Below are 15,582 nucleotides of genomic sequence, written 5' to 3' on the forward strand. Positions count from 1 at the left end.
ATTAGGAAGCTCTATATATCCCTGGAAATTCCATGAAGCTTTCTACAAATGCAATATGGACTTATGTCTTTGAGATGATTCCCATGGCTAAAAAAAAATCCTATATTGAAACTATCACCCAGAGCAGCCTTTCAGAGCCCTTCTAGCCTCCTTTCAGAGGCTTTCCTGGGGCCTTCCCAACTCTAAATGGGACTCACTTAAACTTTTTTCACCATAGTCACATGGAAATTTCTAGATTCCAAAACCAGTAAACAATCACAAGTTTTCTCTCACCACTATTCCCTCTCAAATGCCAAATCCAGGCATGGTGCCCATGCTTCCAGTCCCCTGCACAAAGGCAGGGCCTTCCATGTCATGGGGCATTCTGGGCCCCCACGGTGAGTCCCCCTCAATGGTAAGGAGTAGGAGGTGGGGTGGGGGTAACAGAGAGGTCACTGTCCTTCTCTATTCCTTTCCTGAGATGAAAGGATGGGCTTAGAGTAAAATTTAATTACCATCTCACACTTGGTAAAACCCTGAAACAACCTCCAAAGTAAAATGCCATTACTACTTCCCTTGTCCTTAATATACCACAGAGCCCAACAGAGGGACCATAAGCAGGGCTTTGCACATGTTCATGCAAATCCCCTGCCCAGCCCTCCTCATTCTGCCCGCCTGATCTGCTTTGTCCCCAAGCATTTGTGCCCATCCACAACCTACTGCAGATGCTAGTGTTATCATCTGTCTCCCCCACTAGAATGGAGCACCATGAACACAGAGATTTTGTCCCTTTGGCTCCCTGTTGTGCCTGAACAAAGCCTGATAGGCAGCTGGCATCTTTGGTAGGCTTTTCCTGAAGTTAGATAAAATCTTGTGGGCAGGTGGTTTATTTGAGAGACGATGCCAGATACCAGAAGTAAGGCAATTAAAGGAGTAAGACAGGGAAGAAGGAAAAGCCAACTAAAAGGATGTTATTAAGGTCATTGTTGCAGGTCAAGGAACTTTGAGAAGCTTCCAGAAACTTCTGGAAGTGGTCTATACAGGAAGTAGGAAACTGGGCTTCCCATCCCATAGTGGCTCAGGTTGTCCTCTGGAATGTTGAGACCCTTGTACTTCAGGCTGAATCTCTGCTGGGGCTGAGCTTTGAGGCAGAGAAGTTCAGAGGGGTGGTTTGGAAATGGGAGGAGGGAATGCTGTCTGAGTGTCTGAAACAGCCCAGTCCAGCTGCAGCTGGAGCCAGAGGTGGGCATGTAGCTGTGATGATAGGCCCCAAAAGCATCTCACTCAGGATGTAGTAAGCAAATATCTTTAGTGAATGGATGGATTCTCCTTAATGCAGATATGCATGTGCATTGCAAGAAGAGTGTGCGCTCAGGCCCATCTTGCTTTAGAACAAACATCAGAGTTATTAATACCTTGTGACCTGTTAAGAAGGAAAATTCTTTACTGTGGCCAAGGACTTCAGAGTCCTTTTAACTTATTTTCCCAGAGGATCTTCTACAACACATCTCTGGTCAGAATTTCCTACAACTTTATTACAAATTAAAAAGGTCCACTGCACAAGCCCTTCTAGCTTTGGAGAATCCTCGTCACCTCTGGTCTTTCCTTGTGACATCTCTACTCTGGTATCTTGGCCAGTCCCCTTCTGGCTCTCTACCAGGCCCCTTTCCTCTGCTCACACCTGCTTGCTGCCAACTCCTCATGGTCTGCTTGGGGGTACCCACCCATTCCACCTGTCCTCCTAGGCGCTCCGCCACCCACACATCGAAGACTCTGCTCCCTGCCTCCAGTGCCCATCTGTCCTGAGCTCAGGGCTCAGGTTTCTGACTTCCTGCTGGACGATACATGCACAGAGAGCTCAACCCCATACTGGACTCATATTGGCCGTTTGGGTTGGCCATAACTCATATTACCCATTGCAACCCCATTCCCCCAAACCCACCCTTCCCTCTGAATTCCCTGTCTTGGGCAGCACTCCACTATCCACCCTTGTCTGTCCACCTGGAACCTCAGAGCCAGCTTCAGACATCTAGTCTTACTGCCTCTATGGTTACTTGGAGACCAAGAGGTTAATAGTGGCTGTCTCTGGGTGATGGAATTTTTCTTTTTCTTTCTACTTTAAAAAATTTTTCTGAATTATCTCTGCCAAACACTTACTTTCATCATTATTTAGAGGATTGTTTAGGGGTTTCATAAGGGTTTGTTATCCTAAATATAAGTCTATCTTGATTCTCCCTGCTCCTTTCCATCCCCAGACCCTAATAGTTCTTGGCTTACAGTTTCTCCCCTCTTGGAACTTATCTTTCTAAAATCAGAACCTCATTCCTTCCCTCCCTTCATCAAAACATTTCTCTGGGACCATCTCCCGCCACCTCCACCCCCACGTTCCCATATACGTCAGAATCATCTCGGGGCATTTACTTTTCATTCTGCTCCCCACTACATATTGTCAGCCCCTGTTCACACTGCATCCCCAGGCCCTGGCACAAAGCAAGTGTGGGGGGAAGAGCATTAAGTAGCTGACTTACTGCAGGGAAATCCCACAGCAGTGATTCTCAGAGTGGGACCACCACCAGCAGCAGCATTGGGAACTTGTTAAAATGCAGATTCTTGGGCCTCCCTCAGACTTACTGAATCAGAAACTCTGGGGATGTTTGAAAGAGCCCTTCAGGTGATTCTGCCCTGTAACAGCTTTTGTTACCAGCCATGTCTTGGCCACCATCACAAATAAAACAATTTCCCCAACTGAACTATACAAAACTGAGCAGCCTCATGAGAAACTGCTGGAAAACATTTCATCTGCTGCTTTGTTTCAAAAATGTTGCCTCTAGGTTGCAGAAATGCCTCTGGAGTTTAGAAAGGGGGATGGCAAACAGAGACATCTCCTGGCCAACCTCCCCTGGCCATGGCGACCCCAAGCCCCTTGAAATTGTCCCCACAGCCCCGCCATCCTAGAAGCCCCACAGGTGAGTACAGATTCTGATTTTGAAAAAAGTGCTTCCAAGTCTTTCTCCGTGAGAGAAAGAAGTGGGAGGAGTGGAGGACCCCTGGGTGAGGGATGGGTGGCTACCCCCAGGTCTCAGGCTGGGAGGCCTTGGCTCGGGGGGCGGCCTGCGGAGGAGCCTTGGCAAGGCGCTGCTCTTTCTGGAGCCTCGGCTTGCCATCGGTGAGATGGGGTTGGCTGTGCCTATCGCAGAAACTCAGAGAACTCGAGTGCCGACCAGGGCGCCAACCCACACGGCTTCAGGGTGCAGATGGGTCCAGGCCACCACTGTGCACCAGCTTGGGGTTGCCTAGATCTGGGGCGCCAGGGAGGGCGCATGGCGGCGACAGCGCCCCGTTGCAGCTTCAGGTGGGTGAAGGACAAGGGGCAAGGTCCCTATATCCGACCTGAGCAGCCCGAGTTGCAGTGGGGCCCACATATTGAGTGTTTGGTGCACGGGGAAGTGGTGGGGTGTGTGTGGATGATGAAGCCAGAGGGCAAGAGGGAGAGAGTGGCTCTTGGAGACAATCACTGGCCCTACTTGTCAGCGATCAAGGGGAACTCCTCTCGGAGAAAACAGACCTTTCACAAACTCAGAGCAAAGGCCGATTAAGTCATGGTGCCAACCTCATCTTACAGCTGTGTGAACAGAGGTCAGAGGTCAAAGCATCAACAGCCAGGTGTGGCCGGAGCCCTTCCACTGACTGGGGAACACCTGCACTCGGAATCCTGGAGAACTTCAAGGGCAAGTCAAGGGGCTTTGAAGCAAGCGAAGACCCCTCCTCCCTCGCCCAGGAAGCCCACTCACTGGGTGATAGGCCAGAGCTGCCCAGGAATCTCTGACAGGTGCTGGCATCCCTCCATCTCAGAATTACGCTTTGCTGACACCTGGCCCTGCCTGCTGTTATTTCTGGCCTCTACTCCATCTGAATAGATTCCAGCACCTAGATTTCCCATCCTGGGGAGCTCCTGCTGGAATGGGCAAGCGAGAGGGAGCTGGACAGACTTGGGAGAGGAAGCTCCTCCAGCAGAGAGCGGCGCTGGACACCCGGCACCCTGCTGGGGAGGGGTTAACCCGACTCCACGGGCCCCTGCCCCCTCTCTCCCAGGAGTCACTTCAGTAGCTTGTCGCCCCAGTGGCTGCCCTGTGAGCATGTGTTGCTGGGGGTCTGCGTCAGCACTGGGTAAATAGATGACTGGCCAACAGCGCCAGGCGGGGCTATTTAAGAGGCAGTCTGCTGCCCGCCCACCTTGAACTTGGCTCCGCTCCCCAGCTGCTCTGGTAGCAAAGCGAAGCCAGCTGCGTCCTACTACGAAGGTAGGAGCCCCACTCTCCTGCAGAGAATCCAAATGTCAAGTATCTTTGAAGAATGCTTGTCTTCAGGATGAATGCTATCTTCAGTTTGGTGCCCTTTCTATTTTATTTTTCAGTTTTCTTTCTTTTCTTTCCAACAGCTCAAGAGGCATTTCTTGAAGTCAAAAAAAAAAACAGTGAGGGGTGGGTGGGTAGAGCTCTTTGAGAGATTCCACATGCCTGCTTTGTTCTCTTATGCATGCAATGCTGGAATGTCTACTTGCTGGGATTAGCATGCAAATTGGGATTTCCTAGATGTTACACAGCGATGCAATGTACTTTGCAACCTTTCCAAATAAACTATGGAGATGTAAGATTTAAATTCATTTTCTAAATATTGCAGAAATATTCGTGGCTTTGGGGATAGAAATGTATGGGTGTTTTATGCTCAGTGCATTTAAGATGCAGAGGAGCTTTGCCTACCATTGAGCACTCGGCTCACATTTTTCATTTTTAAATGTGTTTATTGTTACATGTGTCAGTGTTATGCATAGTGGTTTATTGCCAAGTGCCATGTACACCTTGAAAATAACTTTATAAATATGGCTTTTATTTATTGCCATTTAAAACTGTGCTTCTCTGTTTCACCATTTATTTCCCTATTGAAACCTCCTTAGCTATTTGGAGAGGTGCTACATTTCTTCAAGAGTCTCATTTCTTCCCCAAGAGTCTTCCCTTTAGGGTATTTTTCACACTATATTTAATCTCTTGTTTTTCCAGTTAGGACAAGTAGGCACTCTAACTAAACTAAAGGAAAGCAGAAGACATTCCTTCTGCTAACCGGGGCAGAACACAGGGTCTCTGTCCGCCCTGGGGCACCGGGTGTGGCTCAACCAAAAGACAAACGCCGTGCGCCCGAACGCGCAGGCTGTGGCCACCGGCTCCAGTCGGCGCTTTGGAGAGCCCTGGTGTTTGCACCAGCCCGGGTGGCTGGGGCCCCGTGCGTTTGGGCTGGGCTACCTTCTCCATACCCCAGGTCCCCCGACTCTCCGCGAGAGCCCGCAGATGCCCGCCCCCACCGTTTCGTTCATGTCCCCTTCCCTTTGCTCTCTGCAGCCATGAACGGAGGCGTGTGCCTGTGCGTGCTGATAGCTGTCCTGGCGGCGGGCGCCCTGGCTCAGCCCGCGCCTCTGGCGGACCCCGTCGGCCGCGGAGCGCAGCGGGAGGAGGCGGCGCCCAGGAGGCAGCTCCGGGCGGTGCAGAGGGTGGACGGCGAGCCCCGAGCGCACCTGGGCGCGCTGCTGGCTAGATACATCCAGCAGGCCCGGAAAGGTACCGATGCCGCCTCCCTATCCCTCGCGTCTGCCCCTGCGCTCTGCTCCCAGTCCTGACCCTCTCTGGTGTCTGGCTAGTGGAGTTGGTTAACCCCTCGGGAGGAAACACAGGTGTAAGCTAAAGGGTTTCCACTTTCTTTTCCCGAGTTGTTATGCACCAGACAATGCTGTTTTCTGGACGTCCTTTGTAGCAGAGTTTGGAGGGCTTAGTTTGTTAAGGGAAACCTTTTTAAAAACATTTTCTTTAAACTAATTTTTGATATGGTGCTGCTGTTTAAGCTCAACACCATATTATGAAGGCATTAAAAGAATATAAAAGAGCAAACTACTGACTCAAAATGGGTTTGTGGATTCACCAAATACCTTCTAGTGTAAATGCAAAGGAATCAGGAGCCACCCAGATACTGACACTTGGATACCTTCTAGCTGGAAGTGGTCAGTGTTGAGATCTGACTATGACAGTTTAAGAAGTAGCAATGTATCAGTTTTCACCGAGGTTCTAAGAGAAGAAAGAGTCAGGAGCAGTTTGGGTTTCTGTGTAGTGATTTAAGATGATTACCCAGTAAGAATCCTGTTTAGTTTTATTTTGCTATTGGAGAGATGGTTCCAGTTGCAGCAGGAGCTGAACAAGCCACAGTTTCTTCAGTCTCAAAGTCTTTCTCCAGGAATAAGGTAATTCAGCAGCTTGCCAGCTGAGTCACATGCACTCAGTTCTGTCTCTCTCCTGGGGTCTCATCTGTAAAGGAATCACTATCTGGGCTGGGACAGGTTTTTGGACCAACTTCATCCACAGTGACACTGATGGTGAACACAGAGGCAGAGGGGAGGTGCGCTGACCGAGGCCAGCACAACCAGACAAGCCACTGCAAATGCTGCTGGTGGGCGCTCCTTTCCCATGAGGCTCTCTTCTTCTGCAGTGTCCCAGGGCCTGGCTTTGAACTTTAACTCAAGGCTTTACTAGATGGGGGGAAAATGGAGGGCTTGGCTCTCCAAAGTTTGTGATACCTTCATATGAAAGTGAGACAGTGACCTCTCTGACCAGGGAATTTCAGGGAAAGAACAGAAGATGATTTGTTATTTTTCATCTTCTCTTTGGGAAATTGTCCCAACTACCTAGATGTGCAACGTCATGTGCATTACATGTGTTTCATTTTGCTTTCCTGCTAATTAAATTAAAATATGCAGAAATACTTGTCAGGTGACAGAGAAAGCCTGAAAACTTTTTGGGTTCCTGCTGACTGCCTGAAAGTAGTTTCAAAACTGCCCTTGGGTGTGGGTTGGATTTCAGTCAGGCCAGTCTGAAGTAGTCTAGGCTTTACCTGAGCCAGAATCTGGAGCCCCTCCCCACCTTCAGGAAAAATTCACCAGAAACATTTCCAGGGAAGAAGCCAGTTACCAAGCTGTTTCCCCAGAGCTGACACCCGACAGTGGCTTTATCCCATAAATCTTGGCTGAAAGAACCTCCCTAGCACCTCTTCTCAGCCCCCTTCTCCCTTCGCCTTTAGCTTGTGGTGTCAAGTAAACCCACGGGGGAACAGCAGCCACTCGGAACTTAGCTGCCAACACCCAGGGTCAGGACTGACTAGAAAACAACTATAGTCCTCTAGTTGAAAAATATGACCTAGGAATAAATATTTACATCTATATAGTTTCTTTTAATATTTTGTATATTTTGAGATGTTGGATATTTATTCAACTACAACATATGCTATGCTTTATGATTCTAAATAAAATAATGCACTTTTTACTTCCAATGATGGGAGGAGAAGCAGTAATACTGGAGAGTGGTGCAGCGCACACCTGCCCCGTGCCCAGCAAAGCCCCAGGGCTAGATCTGGATTGTCTCTCTCAGCACTCACTACAGCCCTGCACACGGAGCTTGTTTGGTGGGTGTGGAAGACGGGCCCTAGAAGAGTGAGTAATGCACATGACGTTGCACATCAAGGCAGCAGCAGGGCTAAATTCCTTTCCAGAGGGTCTGGAAGCCACTCATCTTCCTGGCTATATTGCCCATCGTGGGTTTAAAGTTTAAAGGAGCCAAGCCCTTCAATTCAATTCCATAAATCAATTGTAAGTGTCTAGTCTGTGTCTGCACAGGGGAAGTGATGAGGACCCTTGTAAATGTGCAAATGTGAGCACCATGTGTGTGGAATGGGGAAATTGATGTGTGTAACAAGGGCAGCTTACCTGGCAGAACATAGCGCCCCACCAACCACGGAGGCCACTTGCTCACACGGAAGCTGCCAATTTGCTTCCATTACCTGGAACTTCAGACTGTGGCCAGACCTTGGTGGGTGGTTATTTACCATTAGCAGGCAAGGAGATGAGTCATATTTTTAAACACTATTTATCTAGCAATGGAACTTGATCCCATTTTTTAAACAATTCTAATATCAAAATATTGTAATTGCATTACCTTAATGAGTCACATATGCTCAGGGATATTGGGGGGTGAACTTTAGAATCTGGGTAAGTAGTGGGGAAATCCTTGGTTGAGAGCCAAGTATGTAAGGGGAAACACCCCTGGGACTAGGAAAACCAGGGCAGGTTCCCGCTGTGAATGGCCAGCGTCAACGAGTCCACCGAAATCCTTACAGATGGCCAGGCACACCCACACCCTCTAGTTACACAGGCATGGATCCTTCTCCTTGCTTAGATATAGGTCCAGCAATCCCACTATCTCGATAGCCCTTTGATACCTTTAAGAAGGCACCTGTTTCATATTTTCTGGCTTTCCCACTGTTCTCTTTAACAGACTGAACTACAGATGTCCTTGGATGTAACGGCCCTGTTTCTTTCCTCCCTGCCCCTTATAGCTCCTTCTGGTCGAATGTCCCTCATTAAGAACCTGCAGAACCTGGATCCCAGCCACAGGATAAGCGACAGGGACTACATGGGCTGGATGGATTTTGGCCGACGCAGCGCCGAGGAGTATGAGTACCCTTCGTAGGGGATCCAGCCTGAGCGAGACAGGAAGGAAGCTCCCGGCTCAGAGGGGGCAGAATGAGAAAGCAATCACACTCATAACTCATTTTCTCTGAAGTCTGATGTTTTAAGTATCTATTTATTACATGTTCAATGTGAAAACTCTGTGTAAGATTGTCCAGTGTACCATGCACCTCAGCACAACTGTATGAATGGAAGACAAAATGTTTCCCTTGTCTGTGACTCCTGGTCTGAAGTGTTGCTATGCCATTAAAGTGATTTCATTCTGCCCCCTTGTTCCCTGTGTCTACCAAGGGCAAAGGGCTCCATTTAGTCCTCAGAATGTTCAAGGAGGGTGCCCAAGGGTAAATCCTGCAGTAGATGGTCCCAGAAAGAACTTGAGAAAGGAGGTCGGTCAGGCATAGAGCTGACTGCCTTGCTGCAGGCAAGTTGGAGGTGAAAGGGCCTTCTGTGTCAACTCCCTGGCCCAGCACTGGCAACCCTGGCCTGGGACCCCATCTGGGTTTCAGTGCCAAAGAGAACCTGCCCTGTTTGTAGTGAGTACTCATGTGTCTGGGCAAAGCCCAGAGAGGCAGCCTGAGAACATGGGATGGTCTCATCTGCCAACCCCATGTCTCTGGGGTTCTTGTGGGGCAGTCCTGGTGAGTGCTTTTACAGGGATGTGATCTTCTATGGCCCTGTGGCATAGAGGGCCACACCTTTTTTTTTTTACATATGAGGATCCAGGCTGTGAGAGGTGAAAGTGGTTCTCCAGCTAAACAGATCCACAGACCAGAGGGCTCGTGGCTCCTCAGCTAGTGCTTCCTCCATCAGTCTAGCGCTTCTCAAACTCTGCAGGGCTTATGAATCACCTGGGAATCTTGTTACACCATGCATTCTGATTCAGCAGGTCTGGGCTTGGGCCCGAGCACACTCCCAGGGAACGCCAGTGCTGCTGGCTTCAGACTGCCCTTGGAGTTGTGGTGGTGTAGAGAAGAGCCTGTGATTACAGTCTCTTGGGTCTCGCTGTACTTCTGAGACATATTTCAGGGCATGAGGGCTGACTCTGGTGGTTATTCAGAGCAGAAAGCTGTCCTTTCATATGCCAATCCCTCTGTTGGGCCACTGTAGGAATCAGTAAAAGGGACTAGTGCAAGGGAACACCCAGAGATGATCTAATGCCAGCCGCCCACCATCTAGCCTTCCCATGCCTCTGCCTGGGGCCCCCAGGATCCTCAGATTCTTACCCACAGGGCCAGAGGGGCCCCAAAGGGAACAGACATTGAAAAGAATGTTGGCAAATCTATAACTGGTCTCAAGGGGCCCTCCTCAGGCCACAGTTACCACCGCAGTCTCAGTACCCTCTTCCTTAGTGGTGGAGAGAGGATGCCAGGAAAGGCCTCTGAGGAAGACAAGGTCAGTGCAGCTCTTTAATCTGAACTGAAGTTAGTATTTGGCATAAAACTAAGATTATGAACATACAACACACTATATTGTTCCCTCACTAATGTAGGGACCTCATTCAGTCCCTATAATTTCATGTCCAAGACAGTTTCATATATTAGGTGTTCAATCCCAGGCAAAATATCCAGATGCCTGTGTGTTGAGCACACACATACACACATCTTGCAAAAACACACATAAAAAAATATGTAGGGGATATTGGATTGGATTTATATAGGGATGTGTGTTTGTGTGTATGTGTATTCTTTGTGTCTTGGGTACAGGGATGATGAGGGACTTGGAATTTGATATAAAATCAGCAGCAGAGAATGGATGATCAAGGTCTGATCTGAATTGGTGATTTATAAATCATCAGAGAAATGGCTATCAAAATGTTATTTTCAAAGGTAAAGCCATAACTCATATAAATATAAAATGAACATGTGTCAGAGGTGTCATTTAACTCATTGATTAATAGAAGGACCAGTAACATCATTTCAAAGGAGAATCTGAAAGACAGACACATACAGGCAGTCAAGAATGCTGAAATGACTTTGCTAATAGACCCCAAACTGATCCATCTCTATAGGCCCATAAAATGTTATGTTTGGGATGATCTGTTATCCAGGATAGACATTAGTTGTACCTTTAGAGGATAATATTTGTTTATGTTTCTGTAGATAAAAATTTTTCACATTACTATCAGTTTTCTATGGCTTGCAGTCTGTATGTAGCCCAGACAAGGACACAGACCCATAGCATCTGATAAATGCTTGGCATCCTACTGAAAGGACACCCAGGAATCCCCTTGCCCATTTCAAAGCCTTTCACAAGTTTTTCTAGTGCAGGAAAGGGGAAGGAGGGAATGTTTCCTGGCCTCCTCTTGGGTGCAGGACGCTGTCCAAGGAACCCTATAAACATCAGCTCAGGACACTATCCCAAATCTGCAATTGTGAACCTACTTTTCAAAGAGGATGCTGGAGCTCAGAGAGGCTAACTCACTTTTAGTGCACTCTGCCCACATGTGGCAGTGCCAGGACCAAGTTGGTTGGTTCCAGAACTTCTTATGAGGTCACTTAGAGCTGCCATCTGGCAGAGCAGGGGCTTGGAGATTTGTCTGGAAGCTGCATCTACATGAGTCTGAATTACAGTGAATTAGCAAATGTGGAAATGTGAGGTGGCTTTGAGGAGACCTGAAGGAGCTTACTGGGCAGGGTGGAAGGAAGCCTAAAGACTAAGACGCTTGGCACCTCCACTGGATTCAGTCTGGTCCCCTTCCTGCTGTCTCCTGCTCTTGTCTCTATGCCACCTGGTGGAACAGGGGCCCAGGAATCGGGACCTATAACCCAGCTTTCCCTCAGCCTTTCCTAGGGTCACATCAGCAGCTAAGCTGAGCAAGTCTCGCAGAAGAGCCAGCAGCTCCCTAGGCTCCGCTTCAAAGAGGCCTGGGGAGCTTGCGCCCCATGGGAAAGCCCTGGGACCCCTGTGCCCCCACTTCCTTCTCTCCCCCATCCGTCCTCCCCACTCACTCCATCCCATCTCCCTTCCTTTACCGGCTGCCCCTGTGAATGCCTTCAGCTTACAGGACCCCCACCCCAGGCCACTCTTCCTGAAGCTGTTCCTGCTGTTTGCACCCTCAGCTCTGTTCATTAAGGTTGATCTAAAGGTTCCTGTCTGTTGAGCCATTGGAATTTACAAGTTGAAAAGCCCAATGGCTATTGTTCTAGCAAAGCCACCCCCTGACCCCATTTTGTAGATAATAAACTTGCTCAAGATCACACAATGAATCAGTGATGGAAGCTGCAGCCCTCTCTGGAATGAGCTCCGTGCCAGGCAGAGACATAAACAAACTTGCCTGGTGGTCCCTGCACTTGCTGATACCTCCTGACCCTTGGCTTGAGGGCCTTGGCCTGCGCTGACAGTGACTGCTCAAGTTTCAATATGGCCGGCAGCCACAGGGTAGATGGAATTCACTTTCTCGAGATTTGCTTTACCAAAACCTGACTAACATAGCTCTCCCATAAAGCAAGGAAACGCTTAGGCAGTGCGCTTCCGTCAGCAGAACCTGGACGGCATCTTTCTTTCAGGTCTGGCCAGTCACAGGTAAGAGGGAAGGGGGGATGGGCTGAAGTATTCTATGTTCATTTTAAAAATAAACACCACCACAAAAACACCATCCCTTTTTCTTGTCTGAGGTTTGAAGAGGCAAAGAATTGACCACTTAGCTGTATTTCCAGGCACCTTGGATATATTTTTCAGCATCTTCAAATTATTGCTAGCCCTGAAGATAAATAAAGCAGACATCAAACGAGAAAAAAATTTTTGCCTCGTTAATTTCCCTTGGGCCCTGGGTTCTGGTAGGATTTATTAAAATGACCTGTTTGTGTCTGCCTCCTGCTCTGAGTTGTGTCCCCTCAGAGAACCAGGATCAGGGAATCCCGGGTGAGGGGGTGCCCAGATCCTACCTCCAATTTCCAGCTGCATGAAGTTGAAGAAAGGCACCACCCACAGACTCCAGGCCTGCCCCTGCCTTCTCTCAGTTGCCAGGACCTGGCAGTTTTTGCTGGAACTCTAGAATCTTGATGAAATACTATCTCAAGATATGCTGAAATTAAAACCCAATCATTCATGCCCTCAGGCTATTCTCTAAGACTAAGTGGGTTATCTTAATTTTTAATCCTTTAAGATGACCTCCAAAGACCTCTGGTTTGGAAAATCTCAAGAGAGAACAAGAGTTCCTGAAAAATGGAACATTACATCGAGTCAAGCTCCAAGACTAGCACCTTTCCACCTTTTCTTTCCCATGGCTCACATGCTGGTCTGGGCAAATAGAAGCAGGCAGGATGGGGAACAATTCATGCCTCACCTGTCCAAACACCTCTGGACCACAGCCAGAATGACTTCAGTGTGTTTGGTCTTTCTTGAAGTTCCATTCTGGAAACGATTCAACTGCTTTCCTGCATCAACTTGCATGGATTGCAACACCCCCTTTACTGCTCAACAACATGTGGGGAATGGTGCCTGAGTGACAGACACTGTGTTGATGTGGTAGGTACAGAGACACAGCCAAGTGGGAGATTTAGAAAGCCATAGCACAGTGCACCAAGAACTATGACAGGTAGTATGGAGAGGCTGGGAGAAAAGGCAGAGTGGCAGAACTGTGAAATAAGTGGCAGGCCAGCCAGGCAGCTGCCTGGGGTGCTCTCAAGGTGACTTCTATTAACCACTGCAGTGAACTGGGACCAGGGGTCAGTAAACTTCACAGTAACTTACCTAATAAGAAACGGACCTGGTTCCACCCCTACAGAGGATGGTGTGGATAAAGTGAAGGTTCCTGTAGCCAGGATTCTCCCCTGGCCCTGGTCGGCTAGCTCACTACACACGGGTGGGCAATGCATTGCTATTGACTCTACATAATGAACCCTGAACAGTGCTCTGGGCGACACGACACGGTGGCATGGCTGGAAGGCTGCAGGAGAGCAGAGGCTGGAGTGGTGGCAGCGCTGAGGACAGAGACTGAGACCGCTGCAGGTGCAGAGAGGCCCAGAGGCAGAGACGGGCTTGCTGCACGTAGACTCGCTGAGTGGATGGGATTCTAGTGACTGACCTGCCACTGTGGGAATAAAGTTGGGTATAACCCTTTCACCCCAAGAATGTTCCACTGTCATTTCTTTGGTCACACTGAATCCATAGTGAACTTGTCCGGGGTGAAACCCATTGGCAAGGCAGATGGCAACGCCCTCAAATGGACAGTTAATAAAACACACTCCTCTGGGTGCCAAGCTTCTTCCTATAGAGCAACAGCTGCACACATGTTGAATCTGCAGGATTCAGGCTCATTTCTCTTTGCCTACCTGCTAGTTATCCCACCTGTCCTCTGAAACGTTAAAATCAAGTAATTCAGGGCTTGGGAATGTTTTCTAAGAATGAGCGGGTTCTTTAATATTATAATTTTGAACCTTTAGTATGGCTGCTAAAAGACTCTTGGGTTCAGAAAACCACTAAAGGAAACTGAAGAGAGAGTAAGAATGGCTGACAAGTGAAATGCTTTTACAGAATTAAAACCAAGAAAGAAAAGATCTCTGAGATATATTTTAGACAACTTGGTTACTATGGTAACTCCTAATTAGTGAGCACCTTATGCTTTCCAGATTCAAGTGGAGGAAAATTGAAATGAAAAACAATTTTCGGTGTCTTCTCACCTCACCTTTACCTTCTGTGTCTCTCCTTACATAATGAGAACTCATAAGTCAAAACTGGGACTCAATAAAGTCTTCTTGAAAGAGGTGACATCTGACACCAGGGCACAGGAGGACAGGCAGTTTGCTGCAGAGTTAGACCCATGCAGGAGGCCTAACTGGGGCTGAATCAAACTGTAATACAAATTATCCAAATGAATTCCTCCTGTTTTGTGTTGGTCACCAGAAAGAGGTTGAATCTGGCTATGGTCCTGTGGATAAATGAAAGTTCCTGTGGCCAGGATTCTCACCTGGCCCTGGTTGGCTAGCTCACTACACATGGTGGGCAATACGTTTCTATTGACTCTATATAAAGAGTTCCACCCAGTGCTCTGGGTGACACAATGGCACGGCTGCAAGGCTGGAGGAGAGCTGAGACTGGAGTGGTGGCAGCGCAGAGGACAGAGACTGAGACGGCCGTGGGGGTGGAGAGGCCCAGAGGCAGAAACTGGCTTGCTGCAGGCAGACTTGCTCTGAGTAGACAGGATTCTAGTGATTGACCTGCCACCGTGGGAATAAAGTTGGTTATAACCCTTTCACCCCAAGAATGTTCCACTGTCATTTCTTTGGTCTCATTGAATCCATAGCACACTTGTCCAGGGCTGAAACCCATTGGCAAATCAGTTGTTCAGTTATTTTCTCATCTTCTAATTCAAAAGCTATTTTCTGAGATGATCGTGGTCCAAGGCACCTTGCTGAGCACGAGAGGCTGAAATGAGAGACATGGATCCTGACCTCAGGGCTTCCACATTCTAGTGGGAGGTCCAAATTGGGTCCAAAGGCAAAGATTTAGGAATAATTTTCAGTTGGATGCCTTGCAGGCATCTCAAACTCAATATATCCAAATTTGGACTCATCATCTTCCCCGTCAAACTTTCTCCACCAATGCCTTCACCAACTCAGTTAACGGCAACTCTATCCTTCTAGCTGCTCAGGCCCAAATCCTTGCTGGACTCTTGAGTCCTCTCTTTCCTTCACATCTTCCATCTAATGCATCAGCAAATCTTGTTGGCTTAACTTCATATTGTATTTAGAATCCACTCCCTTTGTACTGCTTCCATGTCACCTCCTTGGTCTGAGCCACTGTTACACCTCTCCTGGACTATTAAAATAGTCCCTAACTGGTCTGCCTGTTCTACCAACAGTTTCTATATATAATCACAGCAGTGTGGGCAGACACTGAAGTCCTGGTTTCTACACAGGTCATGGGACTCAGGACTTCCTTGCTTCACTAATCATTCCACATTCCCTGCAAGCGTAAAATGCATGGCTACCTATGATTCAGATCTTTCCAAAATTAAGATTTGCATTACTCCTAGTAAGTTGTGAGGAAACTGGAAGTTCCTATGGCCAGGATCCTCACCTGACCCTAAACTACTTGATGAT

The 15,582-nt window shown here is 48.2% G+C and overlaps 1 protein-coding gene across 2 annotated transcripts; it reads left to right on the top strand.

Moving 5' to 3' along the window:
• Positions 1-4,024: 4,024 nt before the first annotated feature.
• CCK (cholecystokinin) lies at positions 4,025-8,804 on the top strand. Of its 2 annotated transcripts, XM_036897222.2 has the most exons (4): positions 4,025-4,280; positions 4,934-4,998; positions 5,373-5,588; positions 8,407-8,804. In XM_036897222.2, exons 3-4 carry the CDS (start codon positions 5,375-5,377, stop codon positions 8,538-8,540), a joined length of 348 nt encoding a protein of 115 aa, XP_036753117.1. In that variant the 5' UTR covers positions 4,025-4,280; positions 4,934-4,998; positions 5,373-5,374; the 3' UTR covers positions 8,541-8,804. The 2 variants fall into 2 exon arrangements, with proteins under 2 accessions (XP_036753117.1, XP_036753115.1); XM_036897220.2 differs by lacking the exon at positions 4,934-4,998 and having other exon boundaries at positions 4,029-4,280.
• The last annotated feature ends 6,778 nt before the right edge of the window (positions 8,805-15,582 follow it).

Source organism: Manis pentadactyla, chromosome 1, assembly GCF_030020395.1.
Source record: "Manis pentadactyla isolate mManPen7 chromosome 1, mManPen7.hap1, whole genome shotgun sequence".
In the NCBI taxonomy this organism is placed as follows: Eukaryota; Metazoa; Chordata; class Mammalia; order Pholidota; family Manidae; genus Manis; species Manis pentadactyla.